Raw genomic sequence first — 20248 nt, 5'->3', positions numbered from 1 at the left:
CGGAAGCTCTGGGCGTTAAGAAAAAACAACTCCTGAATTCCACCAGCCTTCCCTCCTACAAGGTCAGTTTGCCCCAGTCTAAAAAGCCTTTCTAGTCCACCATATGCAGAATGTGCTAAGGAAAACCAGGGCCCAGAGAGGGGGCGATACCCAGCCCAGGTCACACAGGAACCCTGGCCAAGCTAGCCCAGGCCAGGGTTCCTGCTTTCCAGCCGGTTCACCCTGAGCGCCTCCCCGGTTTCCAGGCCCTGCTGGCCTGCCCTCTGACCCTGGCCCCCTGGGAGCCTGATCCCAGGCCCGTGGGGTCTGCAAGTCTGGTCTGGATTAGACACGCTGAGAAGTAAACGCTGGCCCCCCCAGCAGGCTGCCAGGCGGGACCCGTGCTCACAGCTGCTGAGGCTCACAGGGACATAAATCATGGTGGCAGGAGGCTCGGGGACTGGGACCACCCTAGCCTCCCAAAGGGCACAGGGGCCTGAGAGTCACGGGCAGGGATGCCTGGGTCCACCAGGGGTATTTTCTGTCCGCAGCTGAAGTAAGGGCGAGTCAGAGGGGGCCAGGAGACCGTTCGGCAGACCTCATATCCTCGCAGGCCAAAGCCTCAACTTCGTTTTCGCTTTTCATTCTGCAATCATTTCCAAACATACAGAGGAGAGAAAAGTGGTGCACGAAACTCCAATACGCCCTTTACCTGGATTCACCACCTCTGAGCACTTTGCTATATCTGCTGTATCCTTCTCTGGCTCACAGACGTTTTTGCGGAACCATTTGAGAGTGAGTCGTCTACATCGCGTTCCTCTACCCCTCAACCATACTTCAGGGTGTCTTTCTTTCTTCCTTCCTTTCTTCCTCTTTGTTTTAATTTGAGAGGGAGAGGGGCAGAGGGAAGGAGGGAGAGAGAGAATCTTTAAAAACACTTTTTTTTTCATGTTCATTTATTTTTGAGAGAGACGGAGACAGAATGCGAGTGGGTTAGGGGCAGAGAGAGAGGGAGACACAGAATCCGAAGCAGGTTCCAGGCTCTGAGCTGTCAACGCAGAGCCCGACGCGGGGCTCGAACTCACGAGCCACGAGATCATGACCTGAACCGTAGTCAGACAGTCAATCGACTGAGCCACCCAGGCACCCCAGGATGTATTCCTTCCTTCCTTCCTTCCTTCCTTCCTTCCTTCCTTCCTTCCTTCCTTCCTTCCTTCTTTTTTTAATGTTTATTTTATTTTTTATTTTTTTTTAATTTTTTTTTCAACGTTTTTATTTATTTTTGGGACAGAGAGAGACAGAGCATGAACGGGGGAGGGGCAGAGAGAGAGGGAGACACAGAATCGGAAACAGGCTCCAGGCTCCGAGCCATCAGCCCAGAGCCTGACGCGGGGCTCGAACTCACGGACCGCGAGATCGTGACCTGGCTGAAGTCGGACGCTTAACCGACTGCGCCACCCAAGCGCCCCTTTTTTTAATGTTTATTTTGAGAGAGAATGTGAGTGAGCAGGGGAGGGGCAGAGAGAGTTGTAGAGAGACCATCCCAGGCAGGCTCTGTCTGTGTGGAGCCCGATGCGGGGCTCGAACTCACAAACCGTCAGATGATCCTGGGTTGAAATCAAGAATCAGATGCTTAACCAACTGAGCCATCCAGGCGCCCCCCCCCGCCCAGGGTGTATTTCTTAAGCACAAGTATATCCTCTTACATAACCATATGGTTAACAAATTCGGAAAATGTAACATTGCTACAATACTTTTCTCTATTGTTCTTATTCCGATTTTGTCAACTGTCTTCTGTGGTATATTCCCCTGCAGTACAGGCCTCAGCGCAGGGTCACGTCCTGCATTTTGTTCTCCGGGTCTCAACTTTTGATATCATATGCACGTGGGGTAGAAACACACAGTAGCCGGCGACACAGACGTTCGACCCTACATGTACGTCCTGTAAATTGGTATTTTGCTAAGTCCTTTATTTAATGTTCTCATGATAATGCATTGTCTTTGTGACTGCGTGTGGGTGCTTAAGAGTTGACCTGCTACAGGGGCGCCTGGGTGGCTCAGTCGGTTAAGCCAGCCTCCGATTTCGAGGACTTCAGACGCTTAAGGTCATGAGCGTACAGTTCGTGGGTTCGAGCCCCGCGTCGGGCTCTGTGCTGACAGCTCAGAGCCTGGAGCCTGTTTCAGATTCTGTGTCTCCCCCTCTCTCTACCCCTCCCCTGCTCATGCTCTGTGTCTCTCTGTCTCAATAATAAATAAACGTTAAATTTGTTTTTAATTAAAAAAAAGTTAACCTGCTACATACACCATACTTTTTGGAATTCTGTTTTGTGGTGTTTTTTAATCTAACAGGAGCCTCATAAAATGGAAGCAATTGGGCTAATGAAGGGAGCTTAATGCAATGGAGGAGCCCTGGGTGGAGGAAGGGGTACTGCACTCTCAGTCCTGCTCAGATCCAAATGCTGTGCAACCGTGGTCCATTGCTACCCTTCTCTGGGCTCTGGTTTCCTCACTGCCACCGGCAACCTCTGAGGTCTTTTGCTTGCAATTGTGAAGTTGGGGATGGGAGCCCTGTGTATCGAGGAAGGATGCCTGGGTTCCTAGTGGCCCAGCAGGGCCAGGGGCTCTCTGGGAGACCCAGGCAGGCTGTTCCCTCTGTATCGGCTCAGTCTCCTCATTGTGAAATGAGGGACTATGAGATCACGTTCACGCGGATGCTCCTGGTGTCTAAGAAGGCTTGAGTGGAGAGTGCGACCTGAAATTTAAGCCTCCCCTTCAGGGTCCAACACGGCCTGGTCACCACCTCGACCCTCGGTTTCTTTTCCCTGAACTCCTTTGCTCCTCTGGCTCCAAGCTGGCCGTCGCTCAGGGACCCTTGGGGAGCCTGGCTGGGCTGGCCCATCCCGAGGGGGGGCAGCGCATGCATTGGGGGTGGGGATGTTGAGCAAGTGTCCCCTCCTCCCCCCTCCCCCCAGAGGTACTGGCCCACGGCTATGCCTTTTCCAAGTCACATGTGTTGGGCTGGCCTCGCAGCTCACCAAGTCTCGGGCATTAATTCTGCATTACCCAGGAGGGAGGCTCCGGGAAGCCCAAAAGCTGCAAAATGCACAGGACAGAGCACTCTGCAGCCGTGAACAAGTCCAAAGTGGCTCTTCAGTCAAAGCTGAAGGCTTTCCAAGACGTAAGGAAATTCTGTTGTGCAGAACACTACGTGTCCCAGGCTCCCACTCGTGTGGGAACACGGTGTGCGTGTGGCTTGCCTATATATATGCCAACTGTTTCTGCAGGAATCCCAGGGACCCTGGGATCCCCGGGACCCAACCCCAAGAGGAGGAGCCCGAGGGAGGTATGTACTTTTCACTGCGCACTGTTGGATTCAACTCGAATTCCTCGCCCAGTGCGTAAGTGTGGTCTATTAAAAACTATCCAGCAAGGCAAAACGACTGATTATCATTCTGTCCTATATTCGTGCTGGTTAGAGATTGGGCAGGGTGGCGGTCGGGCAGTTTCTCTGGGGTCACCTGGCAAACCTGGTGGCAGAAGTGAGCCTCCAGCCCAGAGCACCCAAGTGTCTGCTTTGTCCCCACTCCCAGGTTTCCTGCCATTGACAAAATCACAGTCCTTTTCCTATGGCTTTGCCAGGGGCTGCCTGGCCCTGGCCCTGGGCAGACACGGGGAATGCAATGTGCTTTCCTAATTAGCTCCCCAACTGGGAAGCAGGACCACACCGGGACAGGATAGGCAAGAGCAGTGTCCTGAAACACCAGGGAAATGGGGGGAATGGAGCGAGGGTGCTTGGGAAGCTCCCCCAGGCGGGACCGCAGCCCCTTAGGGCCCTCCTTCCTCCACTTCCCACACCAAAGAGGTTACATGCGGTGCTTTTACAGCCACTCCAACCTGGACTGACCCCCTCGTTCTCCTGGGGCCTCCGTTTCCATCTGGGAGGCAGGCAGGGTGGGCGTGGCTCAGCGCCCGGCACGGAGAGGGCGCCCAGGAACCCGTGGATCTGCAAAACGGCAGCCCCACGTCAGGCCCCATCAAAAAGTCAAGTGCGGTGGGTGGCAGGGCCCAGTGGATCCGAGCATAGACTGGCCAGGCTTCAGTCAGTAACCGCTCATTACAAGTGCTTGTTAAATACGTTTAAAAAACAGGCATGAGTGTACCCTGAGGAAAGGAAGGGTGGCTGCCTGGCCCTTTGCCTCACCTGGCCCCCCTCTCTCTCTCTGCCTTTCCCTCCCTCCAGCCTCCTGAGCCTCTCTGATCCTGGCCTCACAGGGACAGTCCCAGCCCAAGAGCCAAGCGCACCTGGTTCTACTGACCCGCTGCCTCCATCACCATCTTGGCTGAATCCGCGAAATGGGGCAGCCTTCACCACGCGGAGCCCGCTGGGGCACAACCGGGACCTGGGGGCTGGCCCTCCAGTGGGGCATCTCCGGGCCAGGGGAAGGCTTTAGGGGTGGACGGACCTCACATCACCATCCTGCCACATGCCTTTGGGTGTCACTGGCCCCCCAAATCATCTCAGCTAAAACAGGGGTAAGGATATCCCCCTTAGCACACGCTCCCTGTCTGTGAAGACACGGAGAAGGGACGGGTTACAGTCTAGCACATTCGAGTGGAGTTAAGTAGCTACTAAAGGAAGGAGGCTACCCTTTACCTTTGTGTGCTGACTTGGGATGACAGCCAACGTAGATCACTGTCAAAGGAGCTGAAAGCAAGGACGACATGCTACTGTTTGGGTAAAGAGTGGAAGAAAGTATATACATACATATATATTTTTTCTGCATTTGCTTGGTTAATCATAGGGAATGGGACATCACAAAATCTGGTGGCCAAGGCTGCCCGCAGCGGGAGAACTAGTGGCTGGGGGACACGAGGGAGGGGAACTTTACCATGTTTCCTCTTGTACCTTTTGACTTGTGAACCATGTGAATAAATACATCCCTTATTCAAAAATAAATACATTTAACATTTCTTGCCAACCACATCAGACAGCTAGTGACTGTTCACGAAGACTGTGGGGAAAGTTTAGTCATTCTGACTTCCGGAGAGGGGTCCTCCTGACGTCCCCCGGCCCCACACCCTCCAGGGCACAGGGGAGCACCTGCGGCATCTGGGCCTCTGTCAAGGGTCTAGGAGAGAGGCCACCTCCGACCTCTGCTGGGAGTCCCCCTCCCCCATTCTTCAGATGGGAATATCTTTTATTTAAAAATACTTTTTTATTTTAAACCCACCAATTCTCTCTCTCTCACACACGCGCGCGCGCGCGCACACACACACACACACACACACACACACACACTCATTCACAGATATGCACACATCCTCTGTCACCAACAGTCTTTGTTTTTCCAAAAGTTCTGCCTTGTCTCTGACCAGCTAGGGCTGGGACTGGCTGCATGGGTCCTCATGGCTCTCTGGGGTGTGGTGGAGCTGTCCCAGGGAGCCTGACCACAGGGTCATGGGCCCAGACCATGGTCCTCAGGTCCCAACACGAAAGAGGTTTGGGTTGGGCTCCTGGGGTCTTCTCCCCTGTTCAACCAGCGGCTGCCCTCTGGCCTCCTTCTCCGGGGTCCTGCGTGGAATAGCTGCCATAGGGGTCTAGGCTCATCTCCGTGGCACTCGGAGGGGGGCTACCCCCCTCACCTTCAAGCAGCTGCCCCCCAGGTCACGACGGCCACCCTGCAGGAGGAAAGAAGTTCGATCAGGTCACCATGAACGCTGGAACTAACCTCTGTGTCCAGCACTAGGGGACCTCGTAAATAAATCACAGCCGCACAATAAACTCCACAGCAGAAGGCAGAAGAGAGTCTTCAGGACTGATAGGGAATATTGGAGAGATAACATCATTCAAGGACAAAGGCAAGAACCGAGTGGATGTTCCTGTGTGCTGAGATTTCTGGAGAGAAGGGCATAAGGGAAATTGCTAATGGGTTTCCTCAGAGGAGAGGAATTTCGTGAGGAGGAGGCAAGAGGCAAGATGGATGGGAGGGAGGCTTTTTTTCTTTTTTTAATGCTATGTAACGTTTTACCTTTTTTTTTTTTTTTTAATGTTTTCATTTATTTTTGAGACAGAGACAGAGCATGAGCAGAGGAGGGTCAGAGAGAGAGGGAGACACAGAATCCAAAGCAGGCTCCAGGCTCCGAGCTGTCAGCACAGAGCCTGACGCGGGGCTCGAACTCACGGACTGTGAGATCATGACCTGAGCCAAAGTCGGACACCCAACTGACTGAGCCACCCAGGCGCCCCACATTTTACCTTTTTCATTTCTTCCCCATGTAATTTGTTGTTTCTTCCTCTTCTTTTTTAATCCAATACACTTTAAATCATAATATTTTACATTTACAAACAAACCCCGCAGTGGATCCTCCCCACTGCCCCATCGTCCACTTACTCATCAACCTTCAGAAGTAGACTGTGGATTTCTGGCCTCCCTAAGGTGTTCTCTCCACCAGGAACGTGCTCTCTGGTCCTGTCTCCCTGGGAGGGCTTCTCTTCCTGCCACTACCCGGCACTTCTGGGGGACATTCTACCAGGATAAAACTCAGAAGGGGACGGCGGGGTCTCTTTTTGTTCCCCATCAGGCTGGGGGCTCAGGGGGTGGTAGGGAAAAGTCCTTCGCTCTGTAGCCCTGAGCCTGGTGTGGAGCAGGCACCGACGAATGCTGCTTGAATCAGTGGTGCCCGCTGGAAGATGGGCAAATGATGGCAGCCCCCGAAGCCACCTGTCCCTCACCCTGCAGGGGTTGTCCCTACCCGGTATTGTGAGGTCTGACACGTGGGTTTCATCCTCACTCTAAGTCAGTGAGGTCATGGGCATTAGAGCAACCCCTCTGTTGAGGCTCCCGCCGTGGAATGCCTGGCCCAGAGGCACCCAGCCAGTTGGTAAAAAAGCTGGGCTAGAAACCCATGTTGTCCGACAGTCAGTTCTGCTTCCAGGACACGTTGGTATCTGAAATCCCACTGCAAACGCTCACCCCACCAAGCCTGGCGAGGAGATGGCAGGACAGGCATCTTTGTCAGCCATCTGGAGAAACAGCCGACCATCTGGGAGCTCTGCCCCCTGTCCCCTCCGCCCCTGGGCCCAGGTTGGGGCAGATCCATCCAGATGTGAGCCCAGCCTCCCTCGAGGCTCTCCGGGCCCAGGGACAACATGTTCATTCACAGGCAGGGCTATTTTGAGGGCTGAGGCCACCGTCCCAGCAGAGCCTGGGGCTTAGGCTTCTCACACAAATCTGGCAGGAGTGGCTGAGAAAGGGGGACAGGAGTGGGGAGGAAGAGGGTGTAGCATGCTGGGGGGTAAAAACACTGGCCTCTCACTCTTTCACTCTATTTCCTCGGGACGGGCAGAGGGGTTTTTTTTGGGGGGGGGGAAGGGGGCGGGACTCCTCTACCCCAAGTCTGGCAGGCATAAGGAGACCCTGGTCTCATGATAACGCTGGGACCCTTCCTCTCCCTGAACTTCAGTGTCTTGTCTGTGACGTGGGGACACAGTGATTCTACTGCCGCCCCAGGATGCAGCGTCATGCAAATGCAGCTGTGAAGGAGACTTGCAAAGTGCCAAAAGCACTTAGAAGGGCCCTGACTAGGCCCCAGCTTCTCTGTCCCCTAGGAACTCAGCGCCCAGGGCTCTGGGAAGCACGGTGGTTAGGAGCTGGGCTGGAGTGAAACAGATCTGAGCTTCAACCCCCGCTCTGCCTCGAACTACCTGTCAGACCTCAGGTAGGTGCCTTCACCTCACTGAGCCTGTTTCCCCACATGAAATGTGGAGGTGCTGTGAGGACTGATTATACGTATTTATAGGTGAAGCCCTTAGCACAGCATCACGCACACCCCAAGTGTTTAATAGGTGTTCACAAGTGGGGCGCCTGGCTGGCTCAGCCCGGTAAGCGCTTGACTCCCGCTCAGATCGTGATCTCGCGGTTCACAAGTTCAAGTCCTGCGTCGGGCTCTGTGCTGACAGCTCAGAGCCCGGAGCCTGCTTGGGATTCTGTGTCTCCCTCTCTTTCTGCCCCTCCCCTGCTCACGCTCTCTCTCTCTCTCTCTCTCTCTCTCTCTCTCTCTCAAAAAATAAACATTAAAAAAAATTTTTTTTAAATAGATGTTCACAAGTATCATTATCCGCATCACCTGGTAACGGTACCCCCTGCCCCCACCACCCGCCGGGCCACGTCAGCCCCCCCACCCCGAGCTGCTTATGCCAACTGGGGAGCGCCTTCCAAGATGATACTATCCAGCTCCACCCCCAGGTGACAGAAGGGGAAATGGGAGAGACAAGAACCCCACTCCCATCTCCTACTTGCTATTTCCATCACAGAGGGCCACACCAAACCCCTCCTTAAACAGAAAGATGCTCCAGAGAACAGGGTGGTCCACGGTGACCCCTACCTCAGCCATGTGGGAGGGAGGGGCTCAGAGTAGAGTGGCAGACTCTGGGTCTTGGAGCTGTCTGGCCCCCAAAGCTCAGAAGGGAGCCCCTGCAGTGGCCCCACAAGACAGCCAGCTTTCTTTCAGTGGAGCCTTCGAGGGGCCAGAGCTGGCCAGGATCGCCCCTCTCGCCTAATCCCAGAGGAGCCTATAGGGATGAGCCTGGCTTCTGCAGCCAAATTTGGCTAGGTTCTTGGTCCTGTAGACAGATTGCAGGGAAACAGGCAGACCCGGGCAGCGTCCCTGGGATCCATGGGATAGGTGGAAACCAGCAGAAAGAACTCCCCCACCTGCTGTTGGTGTTGGGGCACATGGTGGGCACACCCTCTCCCCTGAGGCCTGCCCTTACAGTCCCCCACCCCGACTAACCTTTCCCACTTCCCAATCAGGCAGGCCTGAATCCGAACCCTCACCTCATCACGGATGGCGTCTCCGAACCAGTGACAGCATTGGTAGGCAGGTGGGGATAACCAGAGGCCCTCCCTCTCCCACTGCCACTGAGGGGCTTTAACCGTAATGTGTGAAGAGTGCTTAGCACAGGAAATCAGTGCCCAACAAGGCTGCCTCCCCTCTGTGCTCTGCCCCTTTCCTTCTCTACGTCACGCATCCTGATGCCAACTCTCGAAGTGCCCTGTCCCTAGAACACCTTTCCTTACCCCCTCACCAGCCTTGTCTCCGTTCCCAAGCATCTGTCAGGAGTTCAGCCCCTGGCTGGGGGCACCTTCTGGGCTCTGACAGTCCCTTGGTGCTCCGCCTCCCCACCAGGAGAGTGCAGCGTCCCTGTCTCCATGCCCTTGGTCTGGCCCTGCCCCTGCACTGGGAGATCCTGACTGTGATGGGTGGGGACCCACGACCTGCTTCTCTGGGAATGTTCTCAGGGCCACCAAAAGGCGACTGTTGGGTAGATAAGGTTGGATGAACTGAATGAACAGGCGAAGCGCATCACCGTGGGCCCAGCCAGCCCTTCACATCTGGAGGCCTGAGGCCCACCTGGCTTCCCCTCCCAGCCTGGAACGCTGACCAGGGCCCACGGCTGGGAGCGGCAGGGGACAAACCAGAGCCTAAGAAAACTGACTCAGGGAATTTGAAGCAGCCACGGGGGTGAGCGGCCAGACTGGGAGTCTGATGAGTCAGAGGAGGGTGGTCTGAGGCCAGGACCCAGAGGCTTCCCCAGAACAGAGTGAAGCGGGGGACCGAGAGCAGCTGTTAAGAACCAAAGAATGGGGGTCTCAGAGGCCTGGCTCCAATCCCTCGTGGCCTTTCACTTTCCAAAAGGCTGTGGGCCCCTCAGGTGCTCTCCCAGTCTCCAGGACCCAGAGGGAAAGATGAGGGATGAATCGGGCTCCTTGGGGCCCAGGCAGGAGGAGAACCAGCTTTCAACCAGGAGAGCCCCCAGGCAACCTGTGCCGCTACCCAGCCCCCCTCGCCCGCTCCCAGGCTGGCTCTCATCCTTGTCAGCGCGCGGGGGACGCACCACGAGATCCTAACTCCACCTCTGTCTAGCGGACTCAACAATGACTCTGCCCCGCACTCCATCCCGTTTGGGGCTGGGGTGCCCTCAGGAGACCCCCCGTCTTCACTCCTGCTCATCGCTGGCTGCCTCAGAGTTTTAGCTGGGGGTATGCGTCCCTTTTGCTTCTCAGTCTCCTGCCCTCGGGTCAAGTCTTAGGATGCGGGACCACTACTTTACTGGGAAGGGTAGTTCGGGGCAACAGGCACGCATCGAGCAACCGAGCCTGCATCCCGGTTTCCCAGGTGAGTAACTGTGGGCATGGGATCACACCCCCCCAGCCTCGGATCTTCATCAGGGATAAAATGGCCAGAATAACTACCTGCCTGGCTGAGTTCTTGGGAAGGTGAAAGGGGACGAGGAACGCACCTCGCACACAGGAAGAGCCCAATAAATGATGGCCTTTGTGACCATTTCCTCACGCTCTTTCCCCAGCACACCTTCAGGGAAAGGGGTGTCTCTCAACGAGCAATGTCCGCTCTCAAAGAAATGCCCGAGCTCTGGGCTTTCCTGCACCACTTGTGTCTGGGGGACTTTGAGCGAGCGGTTCTGTTCCATCCACACCAAACCCTGGGCTTGGAACGCAGCACCCCCCCCCAGCCCCCCGACGAATTTCCTGTCGCTTCCCCCTCTCTTCAACTGGGGTCCCTGCTCCTCTTCTGCTCCCTAGGAGGCCCCGTCCCCCCGCCAACCCCTGCCCCGCGGCCACAGTCCTGGGGCTCCGCGCACTCACCCCTTTGCGCTGGTTGCTGAGGCAGAAGGTGCAGATGGAGCGCGGCTGGCGGCCGCCGTCGGGGGCAGCGGGGACCGCGCTCTTTGCACTGCCGGCCGCCCGGAAGCACGGCTGCCCGTCGTCGGCCGCGTCCCCCAGCAGCAGCACGTTGGCCAGGTGCGCGATGTAGCTGGACGCCAGGCGCAGCGTCTCGATCTTGGACAGCTTGCGGTCCACCGGCTCGGTGGGGATGAGCGTGCGCAGCGCCGTGAAGGCCGTGTTCACGCTCTGCGTGCGGTCCCGCTCCCGCGCGTTGGCCGCCTGCCGCTGTCGCACCACCACCACGGGGCCCGCGCCGCCGCCCGCCCGCCGCCCGCCCCCGGGGCCCGGGCCGCGCCGCGCCGCCTCCAGGCCCTCGCAGCAGCCGAAAGACTGGTCGGACGCGTCGCTCTCGCTGCGGTTCTCCTCGTCCTCGCTCAGCAGCCGCACGTCCGGGTACAGCACGTGCGCGCCGACGGGGCGCAGCAGCGCGAACGCCATGGGCGCCCGGCCGCGTCCCTCCGTGCGCCGCGTCCCAGCGTCTGCCGCGCCCCGCCGTGCGCTGCCGCGCGCTCCCACGGCCCCGCCGGCCCCCGCCTTATAGCCGGGGAGGGGCCAATCACGAGGCCGCCCCGGCGGGGGCGGAGGCCGCCGCCCTGGCCAATGGGGAGGCGCCCGCCGCGCCCCGGCCAATGGCGAAGCGCCCGCGCCTCCGGTTCCCCAGGTTGAAAGCAGCCCGCGAGCTAAGTGACCCGCCCTGAAGGCTTCAGTCCCCTCCGGCGAGCGGGGCGAGGGGCTGGGGGGTCTGGGGGTTTGGGGTGGGTGTGCCCAGGTCTGGACCCTTTATCCGCGGTCTAGACCCGCAGGGGGACTCTCTTGGCTTCAGTTTCCTCGTTCCCAAAGAGGATTGCAGAGAAACTAGCCTGGGGTTTTCCCGCCTTCACATTCTAATGCTGCGGTTCTGCAACTTTCGTTTGTGTAAGACTTGGGGAAGGGGGGCTGTTGACAGGACAGATCCCTGGGTTCCCCCCGTTCTGATTCAGCAGGTCTGGAATGGGACCCAGGAATCTGCATTAGGGTGGTGTCCACGAAGAACATGTAGAGAAACACTGGAATCTTTCCAACTAAGGATTCCACAGTGTCACATCCTTAACAGCAAATTAAAAAAAAAAAAAAGGCAAAACAAAAACAACACGCACAAACGCCAGTAGCTTCATTCATTCATTCATTCATTCATTCATTCAACAAGTATTTCTTGGATCCCTGCTATGTCAGGAATGGTTTTAGGTCTGAGAATAGAGAGGTGACCAACTCTGCCCTCATGGAATTGACATTTTGGTTGACGTCCTACTGTGTGCCACCCACTGTGCTGAGTACTTTACTGATCTTTACTGCTCCTTGCTGAAGTTGTGGGGGGGTACCCCCGACCCCGATTTACAGATGAGAGAGCTCTGGCCTTCAGTCTTAACAAGAAGTGAGTGGAGCCATTAGCCCCAGCCTGTGACTTCACTATCACCCCTGTCCCGCTAACCGCCCCCCCCCCCAAATAAAATGCAAATTGCTTTCCAGGGCGCCTGGGTGGCTAAGTTGGTTAAGCCTCCGACTTCGGCTCAGGTCATGATCTCGCGGTCAGTGGGTTCAAGCCCCGCGTCGGGCTCTGTGCTGACAGCTCAGAGCCTGTCTTCCATTCTGTGTCTCTCCCTCTCTGTCCCTCCCCCCCAAAAAACTAAAGTAAAACATAAAAAAAACTTTTTAAAATGCAAATTGCTTTCCTACACTCCCCAAGATCCCACGCTGGCTCCATATCCATGCCCCCCTCCCTCTTTGGAATGCCACCACACACATGGTGGGGGGGGGGGGAGGCACTACTGTCTTTCCTCATTGCCTCCTTCCTTCCGGGAAACCCAGATTGTTCAGCCTGACACATTCTTCTTCTCTGGGGCCCTGGGAAGAATTACTGTTGATGGCGGGTGGGGTCCCCATGTCGTGCCCCCTGCCCAGCTCCATCCTGGGGACCTGCCCGACCAGTATTGCTTGGCCTTGAAAATAACTTCTTCTTCAACCCTAACGCATCTGTGTGGTGGACAGGGCACAGGGAGTGAAGACGAAAGGTTCCTAGGTGCGTTTGGGCTTGCTTTCCTTTCTGGGCGATGCCTCCCAGCTCTGCCACACTGTGCTTTCCTGGCTTCCCCCACCCAGGCCAGAATGGGGGAGGGGAGCTCCAGGGTTTCCCTTGGCTGCTGGAAGAGCCGCCCCTGAAGTCCTCAAATTCCGCCCCCCTCCTCTCCCCCCCCCCATGTCAGGGGAAGTTCTGTTCTCACACCTGGCTCCTCCACCCCTCCTCATTTGACCGTGACCCCAGCCAGGCTGGGCTTTGGGGAGGAGGAGAAGGAGCCTGTGCGGCCCCCTCCCCACAGGGCCAGTCCCACACGCAGCCCCAGGCCAGGCTGCTGCTTCCTGAGCCGATGAGTTATTACCAGGAGATTTCCTTCCCTGTCTGCGCCTCCTCACAGGGGCTCCCGGCTCCCTTCACTTTCACTTTCTCCCCCTGCTCCCCCTCTGTTCTGCTCTCAGTCCTCAGGCAGCTTGAAATTCCTCTGTCCAGCCCCCTCCCCATTGCAGCTCCTGGTTGGAGAAGCCAACCGGGGGGCATGAACCGGGCCCGGAAGCCGGGGAGGGCTTACTTGGTAGGCTCATTCATTCACTCGCTCCGCAGGCAGGTTTTGACACAAGGGACCCTGGGAGTAAAATAAAACCATGAATGAGACTGAGCTGGGCCTTCTGCAGCCAAGAGGGGAAGGCGAGCTGTAAACAAAGAATTCCAGGACAATGTGGTAGGCGCAAGCTGGGCTCCAGCATCAAAGAACCCCGGGTCCTGCTCCAGGGTAGCTGCCTCTTGGAGTCTCCAGTTTCCTGCTCTGGACACTGGGGATAATAATAGCACCCATTCCGAGGGCTGGTAATGGTTCCGTGAGTTCATGCCAGTAAAGCCGGGGCCTGGCACATGTCGAGCACTCAACACGGGAGAGGACGTTGTGCTGAGGTTGTTGGGGGCCTGGGGGACGGCCCCAGATAGAGGAGCAACCCAGGACCTGCAGCTTTGACTCTGTTCTCAGCCTCGCCCCTGGGAGCCGCGATGGGGCCCTTGCCACATTCTCAGCTCACACACAGAAGGGGCTCAGCTCCTCCCATCCTCTGTCCTCTGTCTCCTGGTCCCCTGCTCCAGCCATACTGGCCTCCTCACCACCTGTGGAGCCCACCTCTGCCTGGTATGTCCCACCCCTGGATATCCCCATAGCTTAATCCCTCACTTCCTTCCAAGTCTTCACTTAAATTTCACCTCCTAAGGGAGGGCTCCCCCTCCCCCACCTCCCCTCACCGCTCCTCCCCCCTCCAACATCCCTGTGGCTCTCCCTCTCCACCTTATCCTGATCTCCTTCTCTCCATAGCATTTGTTACCGCTTTCATTCATTCATCTGCACATATTAATTGAGCACCTACTATGTGCCAGGCATAGTTCCGGCTCTTGGGGGAAACACAGCAGTGAACATACTGCACATTCATTTGTCTCTTTCCACTGGAATATAAGTGTCATGGGGCAAGGGACATTGTGTTTTGCTCATCTCACTTCCTCTGGATCACAAACTTCCAAGGTAGGTGTCATTATTATTCCCAATTTACAGATGAAGAAACTGATGTTCCGAGAGTGGAAAGTGACCCGCCTGAGGTCACACAGTGGGCCGTAGGGGAGCTCAGTTCAGTCAGACCCCTTCCCCGGCCATATGGCCTCTCTGGCAACACAGAGGCTGAAGGGCTGAATAGGAGCCCCTCGGGTAAGAGGAGGAGGGTCCTACGGGTTGAGAGGCAGCAGCGGGCCCCCTGCCTTCCTGGCCAGGGTACCTTGGGCTTCGATCCCCCTGAAATACTCAGTTTCTCTGAGGCCAGCTCTGCCTTTGCCCCAGCTCTTCTCCCTGCCTGGAGCGCTCAACCCTTCCATCTTGCCAACAGCCCTACTCCTCTGCCAAAGTTCAGTGCAGCTTCTCGGTGAAGCCCGCTTTGCTGTTCCTCCTCTACCTGGTGCAAGTCTGGTATGCTGATCACACACTGTCTTTTGATTTCTCTCCTGTTGCCTCTGATTCCTCATTCTCCTTTCCTTCCCTGCACAGGACACGTGCTCTAACATATCTATTTTCAAAGACTTCATTTCCTTAAAGATGTTTAATATTTTATTTTTATTTTTGAGACAGAGACCGAGCACGAGTGGGGGAGGGGCAGAGAGAGAGGCAGACCCGGAATCCGAAGCGGTCTCCGGGCTCCGAGCTGTCAGCACAGAGCCCGACGTGGGGCTCGAACTCACCGCGAGATCATGACCTGAGCCGAAGTCGGACCGACTGAGCCACCCAGGCGCCCCTTAAAGACTTCTTTTTTTTTTTTTTTTTTTTTAATTTTTTTTTCAACGTTTATTTATTTTTGGGACAGAGAGAGACAGAGCATGAACGGGGGAGGGGCAGAGAGAGAGGAAGACACAGAATCGGAAACAGGCTCCAGGCTCTGAGCCATCAGCCCAGAGCCTGACGCGGGGCTCGAACTCACGGACCGCGAGATTGTGACCTGGCTGAAGTCGGACGCTTAACCGACTGCACCACCCAGGCGCCCCGTTTTTTTTTAAAGAGCAGTATTAGGTTTACAACAGAATTGAGAAGGTACAGAGACTTCCCATATTCCCTTTGCCCCACCACATGAATAGCCTCCCCAATATCAACACCACTCACCAGAGTGGCACGTTTGTTACAATCGATGAATCTACATTGTCACTTCATTGTCACTCGGAGTCTGCAGTTTACCTTAGGATTCACTCCTGGTGTTGTACATTCTGTGGATTTGGACAAATGTTTATAATGATGTTGTCATCATACCATCATTATGGTATCTTACCGAATATTTTCACTGCCCTAAAAATCCTCGGTACCCTGCCTGTTCGTCTACACCCCTCCCCTGCAACCACTGATCCTTGGATTGTCTCCGTACTGTTGCCTTTTCCAGAATGTCATATAGTGGGAATTATACAGTACGTAGCCTTTTCAGGTTGACTCTTTCACTTAGAAATATCCACTTATGTTCCTTCCACGTCTTTTCACGGCTTGATAACGCATTTTTTTAAGCGTTGAATAATACTCCATTGTCTGGATGTATCACAACTTACTTGCCCAGCCACCTACGGAAGACATCTTGGTTTTTCCAAAGTTTGGCAATTATGAATAAGGCCGCTATAAGCATTGTGTGCAGGTTTTTGTCTAAACATGAGTTTTCGACTCCTTTGGGTAACTACCAAGGGGCCGGATTGTATGATAAGAGTATGTTTTGGGGCGCCTGGGTGGCTCAGTCAGTTGAGCGTCCGACTTCGGCTCGGGTCATGATCTCGCGGCTTGTGGGTTTGAGCCCCGCATCGGGCTCTGTGCTGATGGCTCGGAGCCTGGAGCCTGCTTCGGATTCTGTCTCCCTATCCCTCTGCTTCTCCCCTGTTCACGCTTTGTCTCTCTCTCTCTCTCTCTCTCTCAAAAATAAATAAACATTAAAAAATTTAAAAAAAGAGTATGTTTAGTTTTATAAATCTTTTTTTAACGTTTATTCATTTTTGAGAGACAGAGAGAGACAGAGCATGAACGGGGGAGGGGCAGAGAGAGAGGGAGACACAGAATCCGAAGCAGGCTCCAGGCTCTGAGCGGTCAGCACAGAGCCCGACGCGGGGCTCGAACTCACGGACCGCGAGATCATGGCCTGAGCCAAAGTCGGACGCTCAACCAACTGAGCCACCCAGGTGCCCCTATTACTTGCCATCTTAAGTTCAGTCAGGCAGGATAAGAATATATTTCTCTCTCATATTCAAGGCATTTGCAGGTCTGGCGTTCTGTGCTGTGGTATATCCAGCCCCTAAGATAGCCCCCAGTGATCCTAGTCTCCTGGTATTTGCCCCCTTGTGTAGACCCTCCCGCACTGAATCACATCTGACTTGTGTGCCCAAAGGATCTGGCAGAAGTGATAGTGTGTGCCTTCTGCCTAGCTGATGAAAGCACTGAGCTTCTGCCTTGATCTCTTGAATCACTCACTCTGGGGACAGCAGCCACCCTGTGATGAGGACACTCAAGTTGTCCTGTGGAGAGGCCCACGTAGGGAGGGACCAAGGTCCCCAGCCTACAGGCGACACCAATTTGCCAGCCGTGTGAGTAAGCCTCCTTGGATGTGGATCCTGAATTCCTGAGCTAAAGGAACTGCGAAAAATAGCCAAGATAATACAGAAAGGCAAAGACAGAGACAATAAATAATTATCGGTGTTGTGAGTCCCTAAGTTTAGTGTCTTTGGTTATGCAACCTTACACAGCTAAAGCAGATGGTGTCAGGGACCCAGGCTCTGTCTATCTTTTTGCTCCGTCGAATGTGGCTTCCGCTCTCTAAGTTGTCTCATGGACCCAAGTGGCTGCAGGGGCCATTCTCTCTGCTTTCCAAGCAGAAAAAAAGGAGAAAGAATCAGAAGGAGGAAGGGCACACCCCACCCTTTGGGGACACCTGTCTGGGAGTTACAACCTCACTTCTGCGTTTGTCCCATTGACCAGATCTTGTATTTGCCTGTAGGTTAACTGCAAAGGAGGCTGGGAAATGTAGTCTTCATTGCAGGCAGCCATCCATTTGGCCGGACGTGGGGTTTCTAATTAGCAGAGGAGAAAAGACTAGCTATCGGGTAACAACTAGCAAAGTCTGCCGTAGGTGTTATCTCTGGAGTTAACACAGTGTCGGATGGTTAAGTTTGCAGACTGGGGAGCCTGATGGGTTGGGTTTACCTCTGCCACTTACCAGCTGTATGGTCTTGAAAATTTTACCGGGTGTCTCTGTGCCTCAGTTTCCTCATCTGTAAAACAGAGATCGTCATAGAGCCTGCCTGCAGAGCGTGGTTGTGAGGAGGAAGCGGGACAGTCCTGGCACCCGATATGTGCTGTACGAGCACTGTTGCCATTATTTCATCTTTACAAGGTGCTTTCTCGAGGTCACACGATCAGTTAAGCGAGGCAAGCAGAAGGTAGCTTGATAGCAATTTCCCCCAAGACCCAGGTCAGTACTCGGCACGTACTAAGCAAGCATCCAGCCACAGAGATGCCAGGTTTTGTTTTCTTCTGTCGCGCTGTTCAGGCTAATGAGAAAGCGCCATTGACCTCCGTCACGTGGCTCCTCTGGCATGGGGCTGGTGCCTTTGATTCCACCCCTGGAGCTCACTCCTTCAAGGACCCTCCAGGCCGTCGTTTTTCAAGAGTGAACTCCTGGAAGCTAGTGTTCTGGAAGGTGCCCAGCTTTCCATGATTTAAAAGTCTGGGAAGCTACATTTGGCATCCCCCCTTCTAGAGAACTGTAGCGCTTCCCACATGTTAAAGGTTCTGAGAAATCCTGCAGCAAATCAACGCATCGGGCTTCAATCCAATCTGCATTTTCTAGGCTTATGTGACCACAGACCCTCCCACCCAAACACGCACCCTCACCCCACATCAGTTACCTGATAGAGACTATAGACGTTTCTCCAGGCTGTTATCAGTGATGTCCACCTTAGCACGAGTGGGTATTACCCTACCCTTTCTTGAGAGCATGTCTGATAGGAGCAAGGTGGTAGTGAGGGCATTGGTTACCGGGCACTGCTGGGTTAAGAAGGGGACTTCCAGGCATTTCCCCAGAGCCCTACTCTCTAAGGGACACTAAAACATCATTGGAAATGTTACACGTTGGGAGAAAAAAATGTGTTTCCTGGCACTTCTATGAGGGGAAAGTGCAATGAAAATGGAAATAATTATAATAATAATAATAGTAACAATAATTTATTATTATTGAGGGATGGTTACCTGCCAGATACTCTTCTAAGCACTTGAGTGCATTTTCTCATTTAACCCTCAGAACAGCCCCATGAGTTAAGTACTTTTTTTTTTTTCTTGAGAGAGAGAGCACCAGGTGTGTGAGTGGGGGAGGGGCAGAGAGAGAGGGAGAGAGAGAATCCTAAGCAGGAGTTGAGCATGCCCAGTGTGAAGCCCAGCATGCCCAGCACGGAGCCCAGCATGGGCTGCGAGATCACGATCCACTAAGTACTATTAATATTCCCATTTCACAGAGGGGGTAGATTAAGGAACAGAGCGGTTAAGTAACTTGCCTGAGGTCACACAGCTTAGGGAGTGGACAGGAATTGTCTGATAAGTTGCTTGTGGTGAGAATGAGGCGGGAAGAGCCCCACTCTGGGGGTAGTTGAAGCTTAGATGCTTACAGAACTCTGCTCTAGGGAGAAAGGGCCTGTTAGCTGCCGTACTCTGATTTTGTTGAGTAGGGGATGCAAGTTTGGGGCCAGCATGGAGTTGCTCAATTACCGAAGGGAAGCTGAGATAGCGATGCGTGCACTCCTTCAGCTCCATCCCTCCAAAGAAATGTTGGGCGGTGCTCAAAGACCATGACATTGAAGGAAGTGCTCAATAGTTCAGCCCTCCCAGGCCACCTACCGGGCTCAGGTTGGCCCTAACACCTGTGCCAGGTGACGGTCACCGAGATCCTGCAGAAGAGCAAGAGGATGCTCAATGAAACCACTATTGAAGGAGTCTTTTGAAAATTCAAGGCAGCCTGCTGAAATCCTCAAGGCCAGGTGTCAGGGGCCCGGGACCCATCCTGAACTCAGCTGCTGATTGTGCCCTTGGGCATTTCTCTTCCCCTCTGCAAGCTAGATAGTGGGCGAGGGGTGTGTGCAGGCTGGGGGAGTGGCCCCGAGAGAACTCTGACATCAGATCATACTCCCCCCCTCCCCCATTCCAGATTTACTAGCTCAGCCCAGACAATAAGATTTTAGAGAAGAACAAGATCAGGGACCTAGAGCAGTCTGGAAAGGCTTCCCGGATCAAGCTTAGGGGGTCTCAGCTGCCTTAAATAAGAGACCCCATGATGAAGATGTGTTTTGGTCTATCCTCCGTGGTCAGTGGTGATGCTGGCACAGCAGAGCCATTTGTAGGTTGCTCTCTGAGATTGACATGCAGACACTGTTATCTACACACAATATCCAGCCCCTCCCCACTGCCATCAACAGAACCCCGATTTGTCCTGGGCAGCAGTGGGTCTGGTTATAAACATTCCCTTTCTCAGCCTTCCTTGCAGCAAGGGACGGCCATGTGGCTCATTGTGGCCAATGAGATAAAGAGAGAAGCTCCCAGGGAAAGACCCATTTTCCCAAATGAAATTACAGAGTCTCCCAGGAAGGTTTGCCCCTTAACCTTCAGCCTCTTCCTGCCTGGAACAGAGACGCAATGTTTGGAGCTATAGCAGCCAACGTGGTGCCATGAGGACAAAAGTCACATGCTAAGAATCGCAGAATGGAAATCCAGAAGGCCTGAGTCCTTGATGATTTCTTTGAGAAGCCACACTAGTCCCTAAACTCTTGAAAAGTTAAAAAAAAAAAATTCCTATTTGGTGAAGCTAGTCTATTGGGTTTCCGTTACATGCAGCCAAATACATAATCAACACATCCGGGTCTCAACATGAATGATGTCTGTAACACCACCATCTACGGTGCCCTC

General features: G+C 54.5%; 1 protein-coding gene across 1 annotated transcript; it reads right to left on the bottom strand.

Moving 5' to 3' along the window:
* Positions 1-4710: 4710 nt before the first annotated feature.
* On the bottom strand, positions 4711-11241 carry TCF15 (transcription factor 15). The gene is made up of 2 exons (XM_086701892.1): positions 10647-11241; positions 4711-5658 (listed from the first exon to the last, which is right to left on the bottom strand). The coding sequence occupies exons 1-2, from the start codon at positions 11163-11165 to the stop codon at positions 5584-5586; spliced, it is 594 nt and encodes a 197-aa protein (XP_086558018.1). The 5' UTR covers positions 11166-11241; the 3' UTR covers positions 4711-5583.
* Positions 11242-20248: the final 9007 nt, after the last annotated feature.

The sequence above is a fragment of the Puma concolor genome, chromosome A3, assembly GCF_028749965.1.
Source record: "Puma concolor isolate L17-30 chromosome A3, mPumCon1.1.hap2, whole genome shotgun sequence".
NCBI classification, from domain to species: Eukaryota; Metazoa; Chordata; class Mammalia; order Carnivora; family Felidae; genus Puma; species Puma concolor.
The sequence above is the reverse complement of the archived record's forward strand: the minus strand, read 5'-3'. Positions and strand labels throughout refer to the sequence as shown.

What these genes read in the sequence shown, in the direction of transcription:
- TCF15 (XM_086701892.1), bottom strand. Translation starts at nt 11,165, where the DNA reads ATGGCGTTCGCGCTGCTGCGCCCCGTCGGCGCGCACGTGCTGTACCCG. An exon ending in TCAGCAACCAGCGCAAAGGG is followed by an intron (nt 5,659 to 10,646) that starts GTGAGTGCGCGG and finishes TTCCTCCTGCAG; the next exon opens with GGTGGCCGTCGTGACCTGGG.